Source organism: Manduca sexta, chromosome 26 (assembly GCF_014839805.1).
Source record: "Manduca sexta isolate Smith_Timp_Sample1 chromosome 26, JHU_Msex_v1.0, whole genome shotgun sequence".
Taxonomy (NCBI): domain Eukaryota; kingdom Metazoa; phylum Arthropoda; class Insecta; order Lepidoptera; family Sphingidae; genus Manduca; species Manduca sexta.
The window spans coordinates 18526596-18541933 of NC_051140.1; the positions used below are offsets into that span (position 1 = coordinate 18526596).

General features: G+C 34.8%; 1 protein-coding gene across 1 annotated transcript; it reads left to right on the plus strand.

Moving 5' to 3' along the window:
- The first annotated feature begins 340 nt into the window (after positions 1-340).
- On the plus strand, positions 341-3179 carry LOC115454370. Its single transcript, XM_030183111.1, has 2 exons — positions 341-649; positions 2717-3179. Exons 1-2 carry the CDS (start codon positions 420-422, stop codon positions 2940-2942), a joined length of 456 nt encoding a protein of 151 aa, XP_030038971.1. The 5' UTR covers positions 341-419; the 3' UTR covers positions 2943-3179.
- Positions 3180-15338: the final 12159 nt, after the last annotated feature.

Sequence of the window (15338 nt, forward strand, 5' to 3'; positions counted from 1 at the left end):
TGATTAACTTGCAAAGACGACAAAGGTTTCTTATACAAATTATAAGGTAGCCATAATTTATTATTGACATCTTATTCAAATCTCCAATATTAAGCCTTCGTTTGCGAGAAATGAGCGGAAAATCCCTAACCAAATAAAGTCTTTACATCTCCAAAATTAATGATTCCACTTTAATTTATCATTGTTTGTGTTTCGTTTATTGTTAATTTTATTTAAAAGTGATTTTCACGCCAGTCAACATTCCATTGGAAAAATTGTTTAACTCCTAAACAAAGTAAATCCAATAACTCTGTTAATAGAAAGAGGCAATTACATAAAATTTTTATACCCATAACGCGCGGTCAATTTAAAATGTAATCATATTACAAAGTAAAATCGCGGCGTCGAACGCTCGAGGATTTGAAAATGGAACTGAAACAATGTTGCCAGCATTGAAATTGCTAATAGTTTTTATTCTACATACAACGGAAGGGGACGAGGAAGCTATTATGATAAAACTCCGTCCGGAACAAATTATAAATACATTTAGATCGGTTATATCTTCCGCGTATTTGAAGAAGTTGGCAAACGACTTCGCAGTGAAGGCCGCTAATCACTTTATCGACGCGATTAGGAATAAGGAGACGGAACTTTCTATAGATAATTACAGGTACGATGGCTTAGGAAATTATTGAATGTATTTGTTGTTTTATTAATAATTTATATAATGCTTCATCAGTTGAAATGTCCCAAATCAAATTATGTGTATACTAAGGTTTTATTTACTATGATATGATTAGTGCAATGCAGGGTCGTTTAAATAGTTGGTAATGCCAAGTTTGCACTTACCGACGAATTGTTCTCGAAAATAGTGAGATTTGAACTAAAGAAACTATTAGGTACCTATTATTTAGCCCGAGTCGTGCTTAAAATGCTAGGACTGGAATGGCTTAGGCGATCGACGTCCCGAAGTCATTTTGAAGTCCTGATGGATCCCGCCATGGGGTTCTTAGTAGGTAAAAATCCGACATACTCCGTCTACCTTGCATATGCACGACGGATATCTAAGAGGATTTTCTTCGTGACAAAAAAGGGTACCTATAAGTTAATTTAATAGATATACGGTTAACCAACTTTTAGATGAAAACCTTTGCTAAGCTAATAACGTAATTTTAAAATTAAGGTCTTGAAAATGGAGATACAAAATGATTAAACAAATGAGTCCATATAACATTTGCAATTATAGTTTATTTATGTTTTGTATTTACAAATTAGCATACAAAATCCATTCGAAGTTTGTGAATCGATGCTAAAAGTACCACCGTTTGCTACAAGAGTTACTGCATCGTAAATCACAACTCATGCATGTATGAAGTTGTTTTTATGTCGGTTTCTTCAGTATGTATCCGTTTTGATACTAGAATTTATGTCCTTAGATGTTGGTTGTGCTTGGGCACAGTAGAATTAATTTTAAAGCCCATTTTTGCAATAAAAATATAATTTTGCTAGCGAGGTATGTTCTATCACATTATAATATAAACAATTTGGTGAATTTACTTTAATAAAGAAAAGAATTAAGAAAATCCCCTACAAATCGAAGAGTAATCTGTTTTTGCAAGTCCTTCATACTTGCCCTTCATAGGCCCTTATGATGTCCATTGGCGGGGTTCCGGATTTAATACCTAGACTTTACAAGTTAGGACAATAATAGATATGGGAATTGCATCTCCACTATGCTTGTTGTTTGGGGGTATGCGGGATTTTCTGTTTATATAAGGTAATTTTCCCTAAATATTACGAGATAAAAAGATCAAGAACGTAATCTATGGAACTATTAAAGAAGTTATAAAAATTCATACATTTATAGCAAGTCTTTAGCCCCTTTCATATCTTTTACGGTAGAAGTCGCGAGTTAAACTTAGTATACGGTATAAACAAATCAAAACAGCTCCTGACACAATAGGATTCCACGTGTCATGAGTAAGAGTAACTACTACAAACTATTACACTCAAACGGCTGCAGAATCCTCCGCTTCAAACAATGCGAGAATCCAACCTTTAGTTCAACCCACTTTGATATCTGCTGCATACAAACTATTTAACACAACTGTTTGCTATGAAATAACTCATTTCAAGTAATCTATTATAATAAAATCTTAAATTTTCCATATCTGGATATTTTTGGAAAAAATACTCAGAGACGCGTAGAATAAGTAAAAGAACGTAAATAATACATTCTTAAAGTATTTAATGTTTTCCAAATTAATGTTCGTTGAAGTATTGTGCCAAAACAGACCGGTTCAACATCTAATATTTGAAATATTGTAGGTTTTGGTTTGTGTAGCTTATAGGACAAGTCGGGGACAGGTGGCCACAGAGAAAGACGGGTTACAAACGTCGTGCGTGGTCTGTGTTACGGGTAGGTGTAACGGGAGGGATATGAGACAGATCTAAGTGTACAAAGGCTGCGTTGTGGGCACAGCTAGTGTTAAAATAATAAAGGTATGCGTTGTATAATAAAAATCTAGTATTTTATTTTATATGATAACTAAACTAGGCATTGCTCGCAGTTTCAGCCGCATCAAAAATTTCCTCGAATAAATTTAATGTCTGCTTAAGTACTTCCACTGAATCAAATTTCCTCCACTTTACTACCGACAGCTGTCATAAGTAATCAGAAAATTGTATTTAAGTTCTAGAATTTGTTTTACTAATTGCATCTTTTATTATTTAATAGGACGCCAAGAATGGAGAAAATACAGAAATCAGAAGACGAGTTACTCAACGAGCCTGAAGTGCAAACTTTACTCAAAGATCCCTTACCAGATGGTGATAATTTGGACATATTACTGGACCATAGCGATGAAGCAAGCAAGGTTATGAAAAAGAAGAAGAAGATACCTGTTATAGAACTACGGAAGATAAATGGAATTTACTACAGAAGATTATTAGGTTTAATATAATAGAATGTCAGAATTGTTTTCTTTTATTAATAACTAGCAGACATGGTTTACCGTTATGACAAATTTCATCCAATTCCGTTCAGCGGTTTCGATGTTTAGGTCTGAAACATACAATCATTTAAACATGCTCACTGACTTTTGCATTTATAATATTAAAAAATAATGGATTTGCCAGTGACTTCGAATACATAGCTGTTAATTCATTAACTGGATTTCAAAATAAACCATTCAGTAGTTTATGCGTTTCCTTATTTCAAACGACCAGAAACATAAAAATATTCACTACCTTTCACATTAATAACGAAGCATTAGTCGAATTCGTAAATACCATGTCACTTATACCTATTACCTCCCTCATAAATTACACCTTTTAACTAAACATCGCCAAGAATTCCGAACATGCAGACAATTTCTCACCGCATCCCGCTAAAATCTTACATAACACTATCTTCCATTATCGAAAAACCTCCATCCATTTTACATTGAAAATCCGTACATTACGAAGGTTATGTAAGGTCTGGGAAGCGAGAGAAAATCCTGGTGGATCGTCGCGGTCATAATTCAGGGAACAGTATGAATTATTGATAACCGCTCAGAGCCGGGTCTACGAAATGATAAATAAACGAGTATAGTGATGCCTTAGTGTAGGGATTTGTGGTGTACTGAGAACTAAGAAGTTGATAATATACACAGGGTAATAAGTAAGTGGATGTACATGTCCTGAGTTTTGTACTAGAAATAGATGACACTTTTTTAGTTACGGGAATTAAAATAGTATTTCTTGCCTATTTATTATTATTTTTTAACTCTTTCTTACACACATTTACGTCAGATAAGAATATAACACGGTAAGAATATTCACTTTATTGAGTACAATTAGCGGTCTTATCTTTCGATGCAATTTCTTCCAGAAAAGCATATAACAGGAGGAATAATAGAAAAGTAATATGGAGACAGAAGAAGGAAATAAAACGGGTATGTGCGTATAACACAGGTTTTCATGTAAGATAATGAGTAGTATTTTAGATGCGTTTTTTGCCCTTTTGGTGCCCCACACTATAAATCTTCATTTGCATACATTTATTGCTAATCGCTAAACATCATTTGCTAAATCAATTACTAAAAGGTTAAACTATTGAATCGATCTTAAAAATCTCTTACACCTAAAATTTTTTTGTATAAAAATCTATACTATTTTTAGTAAAATATTATATTTCATGTTCATTAATTTCGAGAAAAGATTCTCTAGAAATGCTAGGATATAATGAGACTGTATTTAACTTTTTATTCTCTATGAAGTGCTTCTAGTTAACGAAATATAAAACAGACTTGCCCTACGCTCCACAGATGCATATGAAGCTTTTAAAAATAATTTGAAGTTACCAGATGACATGCGCCATGCGTGACACCATTCGACTCTCCGGTTTAATTAAACCCTTCCACTGTTTGTATTAAAACATAGTGTTACTGGTTTATGTCCATCCCATTAGCTGATTACCCAATCTGATATGACCACTTGGGTCTGTCAATTTGTAGATTGAACCGATTTATAATTCACCATGTTTTGGTGTCATTGCGACATTGATTTGGTAAGCGCTATGTTTTGCGATAAGTATCTTATATACTTAGTTAAATGATTTGTCCAAAGTCATTATGAATTATCGCTTGCTTTAACGGCGAAGGAAAACATCGTGAAACCTGTATACCTGGGAAATTTTCTATAGGAATTTGGAGGTGTGTGAAGTCTACCACTCCGCACTAGGCCAGCGTGATGGACTAAGGCCTAATCCCTCTCACTAGCAGAGGAGGCCCGTGCCCAGCAGAGGAACAGTATACATATAATATGTTTTAATATTATTAGCTGTCTAAAGACAGTAATATTCTGAAGTTTACATTACGAAGTAGGTACTGCGTCCAACACTCTAAGATATAATATGGTGTCCAATACAGTTTAATAAATTAAGACATAATAAACGTTGTTACTTTTTAGGTGTAATAGTTTTGGTAATAATCCAGAAGGATTCTTATATCTTAAAAATTATACACGCCAAGTTGTATAAACTCGTGAGGAATTTGTTTTTAGTTTATTAATTAAAAAAAATATTCACCATCCGCGTTCCTCGCATACTACTTGAACTAGTTTATTAATTTATTTTACTTCTCCATTTATGAACACGCTGTACTAAGTAATGAGATCATTAATTAACAATCGCCTGATCGTGTAAATTGGTGCCGTCATCGCATACTGAATACCAACTGCATTCTATTTGTCATAATTTCTACTTGCGTTTGATTGCGCTGGCTTTTACTGCATATTCTAGAACAGCCGTCATGGTCCCGTTTTTGAATTAAGATGCACTGATTTTAGGTCTTGCACTAGTGAATTACAAGTGTGAATGTCAACTTTCATATTTTTGTAAGTAAAAATAGTTTTCATATCATCATATATTTTTCTTGCTTGCTTTACTTTTATGGACCACTTCCATTTTCATATAGAATCTTACACCAAATTATTCTTATTCTAAGTTTCTAATTATACCAAGTTTAGCCTAGCAAGTTCTTGAAGCAATATATTGCGTAAGAACTTTCAGTTGCATTTACACTAGTTATATTCTATACACATGCGACTTCCCGTAAATACTACAAGCTTCGAAATTTGCAGACGTCTAGTCACAGTAATATTAATACGGTTTGTTGCCGAAGTCGACCTGTAAGCGTTGCTAATCTAAACACTGCTTTAGAAACACTATTGTAACTGTTCGAAGATCTGTAGGTTTCCTAGAAAGAAAAGCGAAAACCGTTTCACAATAAAAACATTTCTATCGAACAATTTATAGCCTAGTATAATTCTAAGCCAAGTTAATTGAATTACACAATACTTTGGTACTTTTAAATGCAAGCTCCTTCGACGTTAACATTAATACCCTGTCAGTTATACTTACCGGAGAGGCAGTAAGTGGATTATAGGGCATTAGCGGTGGATCAATAACGTAGCCAGTTTTGTACGGTGCTTCGGAACTGTATTGATGTATTTTATTATAGATGGTTTCGAGATCTTGGCTTTATATAGCTTCAGTTGGTTATAGAGATTTAAGTGTGAGTTATACTGTTGGTAGGTCTCTCGTATGTGAGAGTCCGCCTGGGTAGTTACCACCGCAATGTCTACTTCTGCCGCCAAGCAGCAGTGTGCAGTCACTGTTGTGTTCCGGTTTGAAGTACTTTGTAGGCTATGTAATTACTGGACGTATATAAACTATTATACTGGACATAGATTAACTTTTGAGTTCAATACTAGAAATATTGTATCATATAAATAATAAAGTTTAATAAAAATATTGGAACTATAGTCCGAGATGGAATGGTAAGCCAAAGTCGATAGTGTCTATAACGAGTTTCCGTTTTTATTTGCTGTCGGTTAGAGGATTTTATAAATTAGACTCGCTGTATCTTACATTAACTTGTTAAGGACTTTGCTGTTTATTGGATTTAGTTTTGGAATATAATAAGGGAATAATGAAATATTTTGTCACTATTATGTTATGATCTGAATAACTCAATTACAGGTTATATAGATTTATGAATAAATGATGCTTAAGGAATACCAGATACTTTATCCAGCATAATATGATGCCTTTATCCCCGGAAAGTTAGGTAGACCTATGAAATGATCCTAGTGCCTTTTCACATCCCAAACCCGTTGCGCACCCATGCATCGACTTCGTGTATCTTAAATTTTGTCAGATTACTTTCATCCTATTAATTTTATAATAGAAGTAAAACCCAAAGCCATTTGATGCATTATTATTTCACAGCACGAAAAAAATATCTTTTTTAAGATAGCTATCTTAAAAATTTCAACCGGCTACGAATTTCAGCCTGGAATTCGTGTATTCCTGAGTCGCCACGGGGAACTCGATGCGGTCTAGTTTAAATATTCTCCACGTACTCTTTAATGCCTATGTTATTTTCAGCATCTGAGCATTGAAATAACACTTTAGAATACCTCGAAGCGGTGTTTGACAACAACATAGAACATACAATTTAAAAAATCTTTTTGATTTGATACGTTATCATGAAACATTTTTCCACGTAAAATACTTATACAATTCTCCTTTTCATTTCATAAATCTACGTAGGCGGCGCCAAGCATAAACACTAGTTTGAATATATTTTTGTAGCAATCTCGGGTTCTGAATAGCGTTTATGTTCCTTTGAAGTCTGGATGGAGTTCCGTGTACCGAATTGCGTTCAGCAAGTTAGAAGTGTGATTTTCTATTTGTTTAGGAATTGATTTTCTTTCTGTATATTAACTGTTATGCAAAATGTTACTGTGGTGGTTTTTAGGGATAGTCTAGGAGGTCTTTCGTATGTAAATGTCCATCTGAATACATCATACATATTGTCTGTAATGTCTTGGTGTGACAGCGCAGTAAAATGTACCGAAGTGCTTTGTAATTCAAAATGGTTCAGATACTGCAGATGAAGCCGCGTCTTGTTGTCTCTTCACTGAGTTTTATATTGTGTACTTTTACGTTTATTTCTTATTTTGGTAATATGAGTGTGTTGATTATATTAATTATGACGAAATTATGTCTCAATGATTGTCCGCCATTACACATTCTAATCATCTATATTTTGGCTCAATTTTCAGGTGCTATTTTTTACATTTTTTTTGTTTTGAGCGTAATCTAGCTGAAACTCCGTTACTATAAGAATAAAAAATAAACCGGTAAATTTACCTGAACTTTTTAACTTTACCAAACTATTACCTTGTCTTGACCTCGTTATTTTACCAACCGCACCTGAAAAACTTTTTCTTAATCAGATTAGACTAAAATCGACAGAGCGCGATGGAATTCAATTTGACCAGTTCTAAACGCCCCAGGAATTCAGTTCAATAGTGGAATGGCCCAATTCCTATTCAAAGTCTGGACCGAAGTGGGACGTGATGGGAATAGCTGGGTCAATTGGCTTATTGTGTTACATGTTAAGGGTGTTGCGGTTTTTGGAATTGGAATTTATTGTATTGGAATTTGGTGTTGCATGTATGGATAATGGGGTATTGTTTGACGCTGTCCATTGTATTTATATTATTACCGAATATTCTGTTTATTTTATATCTAAAAGACGTTACGACTGCGTGATAACATGGATGCATATAAATAGTAAAGCTACCTAGAAATTAGAAAGAACTGCATTACGTCCGTTTTCTAAACATTAATATTGTCTGGTACACTGTCCCACAGTTGAAGTACACTACTAACCACAGGTTAAATCTGGCCTCCAATTCCTTACAATTCTACTAGTTTACAGATATCAACCTAGATTTTGAACTTAATCTCCAAATTACACGACCTTTCTTCCATCCGATTGAGCAAATTTGCTAGTATTTGGTCAATAGGATGGAGGAAAGGTCTAGAACTTCACATTACGTGTAAGCAGGTTTCCTCAGGTTTCCTTGGCGGGTAAAGTTTAAGCCCGTGTAAGGCGTCTACAAGTTGGTCGTCAAAGGAGCGTCGCGGAAACGTGTAATTAATCTTTCAGAGTACTCTGTAATTAGATCTTTGGACTGTATAGATTAGTGAGGCTGTGCATGCTGAACTTTATAGTTTAATAGTTGATGATTTGAGCGTTTTAATATTACATCCGTGGTTCAATTACTAATTGGAGCAAAAATTAATTTGTGGTTTTTGATTTGAAAAATTCATCTACATTTCCTCAGAGGTCTTAAGTAGTGATTAAGAATCAGTTCCAAGTTGGTGACGACCTCATCAATGAATCTCAAAAGACCTTCGTAAACCTAAATGTAATGCTTGTGCTCTACTTTCGAGCGTATAAGTCACCGGAACCAAACACAGCAAGTTCAATCTAATACTTATATAACACGACTTATTTACATATTTTTGAATACTTAGAAGTTTCCTTACAGACTTCAAGACCCATAACTCCTTCAAAAGTAAACAAAACATGCACTAATTAAGGGTTAATTAAGTCAGTGTTGTGCTGGCTCTCGACTCCGCTAGAAATAACAGCTGGAACCCCTTTAATTCCATTTAATTTAATCCTATTGTTAATACAGCTGTTTCTTAACAAGATTTCAGTGGACAAAGAAACTCAGCGTTCTTGGCAAGTGGAAACCTTTTAAAACATTGCACTTCTTTTAATTTTCTATTGTTGTTGGCTTACGTGTTGACTGCGTGCTAAATAGGTGAGCTTATGTTCTCGAATAGAACGTTAATAAATTTTCTTATTATTTCAAAACTACGATTGGATTAGCATATATTTTATGCAAAACAGCATTGTAGTAATTACTTATTGTTTAATGTAACATATGTGTATGTACGGCGTATATTTTGTTTGTTTTCCAAATTAATTACAAAAATATCTTCGAAGGTAACTAAAATAGAAGTTTATAGATTCGTTCTTATATACATAAGTACCATGTAGTGTCAAAGGGTCCATATAACCAGTCCCACAGTCTTCCCTTTCGTAATTTATGTAAAGCCTAATTATCATTACAATGGTTTGTAGACCGCATTCAGTTATATAACTACCTGTATCGTATTGTGTCAGGTACCCTTTCTGTTTTTTTAACCGGCTTCAAAAAAAGGAGGAGGTTATCAATTCGACGTGATTTTTTTTTTTTGTTTTTGTTATTGTTACCATGCTTGAAAGTATGTAGATGTATCTATTCTTATGTTTATTTACACAGTCTGTAAACTATATATCTTATGAAGGTAAAATTATATATTAGCTTTTGCTCGCGGCTCTAACCGCGTGATGACGTTTTCCGGGATAAAAGTCCCGATATATGTTTTCCCGGGATAGAAAGTAGCCTATAACCTTCCCAGGGTCTTATACTATCTCCACACAGAATTTCATAAAATCCGTTCTGTAGATTTTGAGAAAATCGATAACATACAGTCAGACAAAAAGGGGATTTTGTTTTATTATAAGTATAGATAATGTCCAGAATCAATAACTGCTTTTCTTTAATTCTATCACTTCAAAAAACCAACATCACACCCTACAGCTGTAGGACATTTTTATACTGAGAATGGATAACCATACGAGCGTAGTTTTGAGACAAAATTCTAAATAAATCATACAACAAATACTTCCCCTTAACAAAGGATTATCTACGACAGTCAAACTTGCATAGCAGATAAGCTAAGTTAGTAATCTCGTAATAATGCACAGAACACAATTTAGTTAATGGTCCGTGACCTAAACGACAACGAGAATGCATTGAAGCCTTCCTCGGACAGCACTGCTATAAAACGCCACACCTGTTACCCGACTCAATTATGAAAGGTGAGTTTTATGTACAAACCGTAAGCCCCACAACTGAGATCGGAGGTCAAAGGTCAGTTCGCACAGGTCACAGATCACTGATGATATAACAGATCAAACGTCAAATGTTGATAATCAAAATTTATGTGTGTACATTTGCTGCCAGATTGGAAACCACGCATGTTTTGTTGGACACCAGACGTTGAGTCTAGTTTAGCTAACTGTATATGATAGGATATGACTGAGTTAAGAGCAAATAATAACTTTTATGGACGTAAAGAACAACTGTTCTACTAGTGTACGAACTGGATTCAATATATAATTAACGTAGTAGATAATTTACTTTTATAACAGGAATGGATTTAGGCGGAACTGTTAGAAGGTGAATCTAGTTTTTTATTTTTATTTTATCGCTGCCGAAGTTAGACGAGCGAACGGCGCACTTGATGGTAAGTGGTCACCACACTCATGGACGTCAGCGATGGTTTTGGCGAAGGATTTTATGGCCATAGTTGCAAACGTAAGTGTATCGCATTCCGGGATTAGCCCTAGTATATCTGGTTTCAATAAGGCCGGCATAATGGTGTCGACTGGCGAGGGAAAAACATCTCTAGACAGATGATTACATCTGGACCATACTTCGCTTGCCAGGTGTAGTAGAGCCACTGCCACAGAAGATAAAATACTTAGTACTTAAATAATTCTCAACATGCGCAGTGCATTACTTCGTCATTCAAACAAATTTTATAATAGAAAGGCGTTACGAGGCGTTTTCTGTTTATCCCATCCCATTACCATAATAATACCAACCGCGCCTTTGTGTGTGGGCGTACAACGCCGCCAAATGAAGTTGTCAATTGTCAATACTGAACCTCTACGGAGCTGTTTGTATTTAATTTGACAGTATAATGACTGGGGGATGCTATTGCAGGATAGTTTATCATTTAACTGTGCCAGCGACTTTGTTCGCGTGCAATTTTTATTCACCCTCTATTTCTTGAATTTTAATATTGTTTACTGGAGCTTCGTTGAATAGTGACTGCAGCGAAATTTGTTCAGTCTTTTCTATGTAATTCGAGGGTCCGTAGAGAGTACCTTTATCCATTTCCAAAATATAATCTGGGTTTGAAAATGTAAAATTTGAGGAAAAGGGGAAATAATATTTCGAATTTGTTCACTTGAAATCCATTTATTTACAAACGGTCATTTCACTAAAAACGAAAAAATATATAAAAAAACCTACCAGCCAATGTTACTTACGTAGTAACGTAAAGCATCTATTTTCAAGTTGAAAGAGATTGTTCCTGGTGCACCTAATTATATTTAGATTTTCAGAATTTCACATTTTAATCTAACGAGTGCAGTTTAGTTATTTTTTATTTTTGTAATTTAGAGATACTATTATCAACGATCGTCATCACTAAAATGATGATCAATATAATTATTTTTCATCACTCCGCTTCTCAAAGGTACGCTCAATAAATACTGCAAGAATCGAACCGCGATCTTTCCGAAACAAGTCCAATCATGACAAACTCACGTAAAGTTGATAAAAAGGCGGTCCGCCGGTCCGATCGACGGCTTTTTTCCATCACAACTTTAAATTACTATTCGAAGTAGGGCTATGCAAGTTTAATCGATGGAATGGTACCGCGCTGCCTCTTTGCATCAAAATACATTTCGAATCGAATGCATTTTTTGCTTTTTTGAATCAAGAATTGATACTGAATTTAACCGATATTTCTTTAATGTACAGCGGGGAAAATAAAATGCAGAAAGAGAATAACAATCATTGTGTATGATTCTAAGTATTTGTAGTGTCGATGATTAACTCGAGTTAAACAGCCGGTCAGATTCACAGTTACTTTATTACTGGTTGACGCTCGGGTTATGATGTTTGAGTCGCAGCTCGAGGGTATATATAAACGTTTTTATAAATATTCGCGGACATATCAGTGTTGTTGGATGCGAAGGAAAGGTATAAGACCACAATTAATAAGAGTATCGCGCGTCATCTCTGTTGAAATGTCGAATAGAGTTGAGTTTTCTTATCCTGATAGCGGACAACAAAACGATTTCAGCCTTCTTATTTAAAATGTTAGTCTTTGTTAGTTCAGGTTGACTTGAGAGTGCGAAAGTGTACAATCTTTGATCATAATACAAATTTGTTTTCTCTCCTTGGAGATATCTTAACAATAGTCTATTATTTTATTTTATCAATTATTTCAGCGTTCCAATCACTAAACCTTACCTATAAATCGGAACTGGCCGAAACGAAGCAACCAATTAAAAAAAAAACACAGTAGTGGTGTTGACACATTGTTAACCGATGGTCATGCAGGCGATGGTCGGGCCGCCTGCGGTCGCGCCACCCTTATTTACCAATCAGCATTCACTGGGGCGGGTGATTGAATGAGCCGCCGAATGTAAACACTATGATCCCGCATCGACGTTTCGCTTCAATATTGCTGGACTTTTAAATTTCGAACATTCGATCGAGTTTCATATTTCTTGGAATTTTTAAAAAGCAACGGAACAATCGTGTCATTAATGAACATTTAAATTAAGTTCAAGACGGAAGAAGAATTAGCATTTTTTTAAGGTATGGTATTGCATTGAACCTAATTGACTATAAGTACGAGTGTTCTAAACGTAATGACCATGACAGACATTGCATCAGTCGGAAGAAGTATGCCATCTTACTGGATTTACAAATATGAAATAGTACGCGACATGCCCAGTCGTGCCATTAGACCACTTGTACAGTGGCTGTCCAAAATTTAACTGTAGTATAAACAGTCCTTACGTGCATGGAAATATGTTTTTTTATTGCTTTGAATGATGAGACGAGCTTGGCGTACGCCTGATGCTAAGAGATACGACCGCCCATAAACAGTAGAAACACCATCCAACAGTTTGAATTACAAAATATTGTTTGGTATTCTACTGCGCTCGCTATCCTGAGACATGAGGTGTTATGTCTTATTATATTCAGTAGTTACACTGGCTACAATGTCCTTTAAACCGGAACACAACAGTTACTACACGCTGCTGCTTGGCTGGTGAAATAGACACAGCGGTGGTACCTACCCAGGCGTACTCTCACATATGAGAGACCTACCACCAATAAAATTAAATTATATTCGTAAAGAAATAGTACAAAAGCTTTCATACTCAGTTGTATTTACGCAAATTGTATCGTTTTAACAAGCCGTACACTCGATATGATACAAAGGTTCAACTCCAATTCCCGCTACATGACAAATATTATATACGAATATTGTTATACGAAATGTAAGGTCTTATGGAAAATCCACAAAGGGCCAAGGGACCGTTTGATCTTCAAATAGAGATTTTCAATTTACATCATATTCCTTGAGAGGTCTCGTGTAGAGGCGCGCGGCGGTATTACGGAGTTATTGTACAAAGTTAGATTTTTTCGAAGATGGAGTTTTATGATTCCGTTTTTATTATTTTGGAATTAAATATGTAAGATCTGGTTTCTGCTTATATATTTTTATATTCAATATTTATTAGTTTATTGTCTGTTGAAAAGGATTAGGTTCTGGTATGATTATATCAGAACGCCTATTACACAGGTTTCCAAAAACAGACACGTTGTCTCTTTGTTCACTTTAGATAATATAGTAGTGGTATTCATTCTACGTGGGTAAATTTGGCTTCAAAAATTTTGACAAAATCTACGTCCTAACTCTTTTCTTATATTGGACCGGCAAAGTTAAAATTTAAACTCTGCGCTTAATAGCAACTATATAAGGAAAATTACAAAATAATGAAAGAAATTGCTTTTTTATCCTCTTAAAATACTCAATATTAAAGGTAAAAACACGTAAATTCTTTATCTTGCCCGATATAAACTTAATGCAAGACGTTATAAATACTAATGCATGACCGTGGATGTTATCGTGTGTCATAAAGTTCATCGCAATAACTGTACAATGGCGTCGTGTGTTTCGGCTGAGCCAAAAATAATACTCTCACGATAATATGATTATTGATTATCTATTTGGAATGGTCAAATATGTGGTATGGATATATATTTTTGTTCATCACTGCCCTTGATACCTGAACACAGGTATTATTAGGACTTTAATTATATAGTATAATGGGGAATAGGAATAGAGAGGGGACTTATTAGTTCTCCAGAAATCCCGTAACAGATTGATATTTGTCTAAGTGCATTATATTTACCGCCAGTATTTCTGAAGGAATTTCAGAAAAGCGATGTCACGATTTGAAATGAATATAAAAATAAATAAATATCACAAATATTAATCTCACATTTTTTTAAACTTGTTTATGTCCCGCCAACTTTACCAAACGTTAACACGATAGTTAACGTAACTCCAGAATAAGGCGGTGCGCGTCTCGGCGACGAAAAGGAATGCCCCTCGCGAATAAATAACAAATATTTTCAATAAAACACGCCAGATGACTGCCGCTGATCGACACTCGATTTATTAATTCTATACGTCATTTGCATGTCTGGTGCATTGGATGCTAGTATACCTGCAGCGAGGTTTAACTTAACAACACAACTTGCAGAAGTTGTCTTCCTCAAGCGATTTTCACAATCATTAATCAATCAAAATTGAATAATAACTTGCGGCGAGTTGCATGCGTAATGTGTATAGAATTATTAAAATATTGTCGTTAGTGTAAACACATGGGGAAGTTCTTGTGCAATATACTGTTGTGAGAACTTCCTAGAATAAATTCGGCCTTATAGAGGGCTGAAGAGTTGGCTTAGCTGATGCTCTTGATTAATATATTTTCGAATGAAGGGTATTTTGACTTTTGTAACTGATTTCAATAAATAAAATATTGCGGCAAGCAAGCACTGAGACATTATTAGAAAAGGGTAACATTTCTTAATTTTAATCAAATCTTGCTTGGAATTTTAAAAGGATTTCTCTGTTGGACAAAAAAAATATGGTACCCATTTGAACCATTCGCAAATTCAATTTGACATGTTGGAAACAGGCTTGTCTCTAGTGATTATAATATTTGGGGAATGATACAGGCTCGATGAAATTGCTAACCAATTGAGTATAGGTAAGGAAAAATAAAATATTGTTTTCT

Excerpts from the sequence above, each read along its gene's own strand:
- LOC115454370 (XM_030183111.1), top strand. The coding sequence starts at position 420 with ATGTTGCCAGCATTGAAATTGCTAATAGTTTTTATTCTACATACAACG. Across the intron at positions 650-2,716 it reads CTTTCTATAGATAATTACAG|GACGCCAAGAATGGAGAAAA; the intron begins GTACGATGGCTT and ends ATTATTTAATAG.